Source organism: Portunus trituberculatus, chromosome 9 (assembly GCF_017591435.1).
Source record: "Portunus trituberculatus isolate SZX2019 chromosome 9, ASM1759143v1, whole genome shotgun sequence".
Taxonomy (NCBI): Eukaryota; Metazoa; Arthropoda; class Malacostraca; order Decapoda; family Portunidae; genus Portunus; species Portunus trituberculatus.
The window spans coordinates 8,618,857-8,623,856 of NC_059263.1; the positions used below are offsets into that span (position 1 = coordinate 8,618,857).

Genomic DNA, 5,000 nt, shown 5'->3' on the forward strand with positions numbered 1-5,000 from the left:
GGGTGCAGAAGACAGCACTGTAAGAAGGAGGAGGAAGAGGAGGAGCAGTAAGACTCGATGGAGGAGGAAGGGGAGGAGCGTAGATTAAGACTGCAAGAAGGAAGAGGAGAGAGAGTAAAGGCGGAGAGTATGAAAAGTGCGGGGAGGAGAGAAAAAGACTAGATGATGGAGGAGGAGGAAGAGGAGGAGGAGGAGGGAGACAAGAGACAGCGAAGGACTAGATCAAGGAGAAGAAGAGGAAAAAAAGGCCAGGGAAGATAGGAAAACAGGACAGAGAGAGAGAGAGAGAGAGAGAGAGAGAGAGAGAGAGAGAGAGAGCGTGATGCAAAATGGCCCAAGATGTCGTTATGGTTTTCCCTTAAAAAGACTAAATTGGCGCAGCATCTCGCAGGGCTGTGTTTACTTCTTTTTCTTGTTCTCCTTACCGGCGGAGTAATGACAGAGAGGACGCCGCGCGGTGGATGCTGCGGCAATAAGATACGACAATGGCAGGCGGCGCTAGAGAGAGAGAGAGAGAGAGAGAGAGTGCAGAGGGCGGCGACGAGCAAGTGTAGCCAAGGAGTACACTCGAATGCGCGGCCCAGCGTTGCCAATCTGACCGGTCTGGCGTAAATGGCGGGGCGGCCTTATGAGGAAGGGCATATATGGGCGGCCAATACACAGTGATTAATAATAAAACAGCCCCTGGACGCTGCGAAGGAGTGCGGGGTAGGAAGGTGCTACGCCATGGTGTCGTGAAGGGTGAAAATCCTAAGAAGTTGAAGGTGAGGTGGGCTGTGGTGCTTGGAGGCTGCGCGCCCTTCACTCCCGCAGGCTGTTATATGAGTCTTCCTTAAACAGGCATATTCTCTGTTATCAGGCGGGCCGTAGAAGGCGAGGCAGGGCCGTTTAATGTGCGGGAGAGTCACCCTGTTTGGGAAGGGCCCCACACCCTGAAAGAAGATACAATTTATGCTGCAAATATAGAAGTGTCGGGTGATAGGGTGAGGGGGGGAAGGGAGGCGAAGGTGGAGGGACAGGTGGAGTGGTGGGGCTTCCTGCGTCGCGTCAGGTGGATGAGCGCCATAGTGGAGGCAGGTGTGGAGAAGGGGAGCAGGTGGAGGAGGTGGAGCTACAGGGACAGCTGGAGGCGTGGCCAGATATAATAAGGAAAAAAAGAAGATCGTTTCGTGTGAGTTGCAGGTGTGCGGGGTGAGGGGTGAGGGGTGAGGGGTGAGGGGCGTGGAGGGGCGGGAAGGGCGAGGTGCTGAGCGGACATCTGGGGGCGTGGGGAATGGGTCGGCAGGGACGGTCATGTATAGCAACAGTATGAGTGCAGGGCGTCCCCCCTTCTTGGGTCACTTAGGTCTGGGCGGGGGGAGAGGGGAGGTGGGCGGGACTGTGAGTGGTCAGGTTTTTGGCCAGGTAGTGGGGGCGGCGGGCAGGGCGTTGGGGCGGCAGGAGCACTACTAACAGGCCGTGTGTTGCAGGGGTCGGCGGCGGCAGAGGCAACACAAGCTGAAGTTCCACCACCAGGCGCTGCCTCCCGAGTACCTGGACCACTACGAGGCGTCTCTGCGGCAGGAGCAGCGCGCCGCGGCGGCAGCGGCGGCAGCGGCGGCAGCCTCCCCCCCTGCCCCGCGACCCCCGCGCGAGTCTTTGGACCCTAATCCCCCGCACGGAGCAGGAGCTGGAGTGCAGGGTGGAGTGCCACGGCAGGGGAGGGGCGGGCGCGGGCGGGGGCGCGGGCGGGGTCAGCGTGCCCCGCGGCCCATCACTATCCACGAGGCGGGCGGGGCGGCCACCGAGGCTCTGCTGCGAGAACTGCTTCTGACCCGCCCACACCTGCAGCAGGCAGCGCTCACCCAGGCCGCCCTCGCCCGCGCCCAGTCTGTGCCCTCCATCATGCTGGCCACGCCGCCAAGAGGACGCCGCGCCCCCAGCCCAGCCATTCCTGCCCACGACCAGCAGCTGCCCTACATGGGCGAGATGCAGCTGGACGAGCGGCCTCGACGCGGCAGGAAACCCAAGAAGGCCGACATCACCCACCTTATCTCTAAAAACTACGGTGTGGCGGGTCTTCCCGGCTCTGGGGCGCTGCACGAGGCTGCGCTGCAGCAGCTGCACCAGCAGTTGCAACTTCATCAACAGCAACAACAGCAGCAGCAGCAACAGCAGCAACAACACTACCACTATCACTACCCGCAGGCGCAGCACCATCATGATCGTCAGCGGGGTACCGATGAGGAGGGCGCCGCGGGAGTGCCGGAGGAGGGCCTCACTCGGGCCCGCAGCTACTCGTCGCTGCTGCACACAGCCCTCACGGCGGTGGAGGCCGGGGACCAGAGCGAGCCCCTCAACCTGTGTGTGCGGGACGACCCGGGGCTCAAGTGCGACCCGGAGCACCCTGCGCAGGGCCACCACCACACCCCGCCCGTCAAGCTGGAGCCTGACGAGGACCCCCCCGCTGTGGAGGCTGCGTGGGTGGGAGGCGTGCGGGGGGGCGGGCCCTACTGGCTGCAGGACTACCGCCTCAAGACGGAGGACGGACTCAGCTCAGGCCAATCCACGCCCTCCCTCTGCTCCCAGTCCTCCCACCTACCCTCCCTCTCACCCCCAGCCTTTCCCCATATGTCCCCTCCGCCCCCCTTCCCCATGATGGGATGTCCTCAGTCTCCGCCCTGCCCTTCCCCACTGCCCGCCTCTCCCGCCCACCATCACCGCAACGTGCACGCCCTTGTCAAGGAGTCGCTGCAGCAGCGGTTAGACGAGACGGCCAGAGAGCGGCTGTCTCCGCAGGAGGGCGTGGCCAGGGCGCGGGGCGGAGAGGGGCGGGGGTCGCGGGCCGCTGGACACGGGGCGCGAAGAAAGCGGTCGGCGCTGTTCATCCCCCCCGCGGATCCCAACACTGAGGTCAGCATCTGCAAGTTCAAGTTCACGGGCGGCCCTAACCCCGTGCTGGAGGAGAAGAAGATGGTGAGCGTGGGGGCGGGGGGCCGCCTGCGCTACTGTGGCGCGGGGGGCGGGGCAGGTGGGGGACGGGACCTGCGACTCTCGGGGAAGCTTATCGAAAACATTACCAAGTGTGAGAAAGACGTGAAGAAGATCCGCCTGGAGAGTGACACTGAGGACACGTGCAGCCTGCCGGGCCTGGGCAGCGCCGCCACCTCGCCCGTGCACACACTAGAGCGCGGCACTGCGCCGCCCGCGCAAGAAGAGTCCCCTAAGCGAAAACGACGCTCCAAAAAGTCCTCGGTGCGGGAGAAGCTAGAGCAGACGCTGCGGGAGCGGGGCCTGCTCATCCAGACCCAGCAGGTGGAGTCTGCCGAGGGCGCCACCTACTGCAAGTTTCGTCAGTTGCGCAAGTTCACCCGCTACCTCTTCCGGAGCTGGAAGGACTACCTGCCGGGCCAGCTGCAGGAGGGCGGCGGCGGGCCACTCGAGGGGTACTCTGACACCCGCGCCCCGCCCTTCCCCACTCATCTGGTGCGGCAGCCGCCCTCTCCCGACCATCGCTGACCCATCCCTCCTGGGCACTGGCGGCCAGCAGCGGGGAGGGCGATGATGGCCCGCCGCCCAGAGGTCCTGCTGCAGAAAGTACAAGAGTTCGCCGGGGCGCGCCGTGCCCCTGCGAGGTACCCTACGTGACCCTTGGCCACATCCTGCGGCGGCGGGGTCCCGGGGCCGGAGGTCAGGGCGGGCGAGCACTCAGTCGTCTTTCATAACACAAACTGGAGAAGCCATTCTAAAACGACTAATATTCTTTCTTAGGAAGGTCCTAATGTAAACTGTCGTCCTCCTAACCATCCAAAGCTTTAACGACTATTGGCATTACAAACCTGTTCCCAAGCTGTTCACGTTGACATCGGTTTTGTTGCCCCTCGTAAACGATAAACACAACGATGTTTTCGTTTGACAATTCTACATTGTAATCTTTCCCGTTGGAGGACAATCAGTTGTAGTATTTCTAATAATAACGTCTCAGGTACAAAGTGTGTCGGGGCGCGGCGCGGGGCGGGGCGGGACTGAGCGAGGCGAGCCGGGGCAGGGCGGCACCCGGGGCGGCGTGACCACCACCACCACCACGGCCAGGATTGTCCTTAAAGCTACTCCTCTGTCAAACCAAGCTGTTGCGCTGGCTGTGTTCAAGGCTGCCGAGCCAGCAAGCAAGCAAGGAAGATGTGCCTGTGACCAGTGACCAGTGCTGCGTGGTGGGCGTGCACGTGGCGCCTCGGGGCGGGTGGGGATGAGGGAGAGGAAGAGTGCCAAACAGATTAAGAAACAGAAAGAAAGTAACACGTGCAATGAGCCAGACAGCAAACACACCCTGGCCGCTCCATCACTGCCGCGGCCGCCGTTGACCACCACAGTGCAGTGTGTTGGCAACCCTGGTGTTGTGTGCCGAGTCTGCCACCACGGCGACGACTGCCTCTGAGGGGCGGCGCGCGCCTCACATCTGCTGGTAAACAGGAGAATAGATAACCAAATGCTGTGATTCTCGCCAATGTTCAGTTTTTATCACGCTTGACCCTCGTTCATGGCTGGGGCGGGCGGGCGGGCTGGCTCCTCGACCTGACCCACGGACACACACATGGCGCTCCTTCGTCGGCCACCACGTGTGTTTGTCCTTGCTTATTGTGTTTATTTTTATTTCCGTTAACGTGCATCCCTTTGTTCTGGTGTTTTGTGAGTCACCTACAGTTTTTTTTGTTTTGTTTTGTTCATCTATTTGTTTTCTTTTTTGTAGATGAGACAGTGGCTGCCGTTTGTATTAGTGACATGTATATGAAATTTTAACGTGTGATATTGTTTAGGTAGCAGAATGCAATGATCTTTTATTTGGGTTTTCTCCCTCCCCTCCCCGTAGTGTGTGTGCGTTGAGATGTGTTGATCACGTCATGTAGAAAAGAGAAAAAGTTTTATTTACTGTTAAATTATCAATGTATACACAAATTCCCGTCGAGTTTCGTGACGTGTTGTGAAGGTTCCCGCGTTTCATGTAGTGAGAAAGTCTCTTTATT

At 60.4% G+C, this 5,000-nt stretch overlaps 1 protein-coding gene across 5 annotated transcripts in view; it reads left to right on the forward strand.

Moving 5' to 3' along the window:
- LOC123501268 (atrophin-1-like) overlaps positions 1 to 5,000 on the forward strand; it is a 52,616-nt gene that overhangs the window by 32,207 nt on the left and 15,409 nt on the right. For all 5 annotated transcript variants that reach the window (XR_006673599.1, XM_045250025.1, XM_045250022.1 and 2 more), the window contains one exon: positions 1,470 to 5,000. This exon is cut by the window's right edge. Coding sequence is in view for 4 of the 5 variants with exons in the window: in XM_045250025.1 (XP_045105960.1) it covers positions 1,470 to 3,498 (2,029 nt within the window). In the remaining variant the exon portion in view is untranslated. The remainder of the gene's footprint in view (positions 1 to 1,469) is intronic.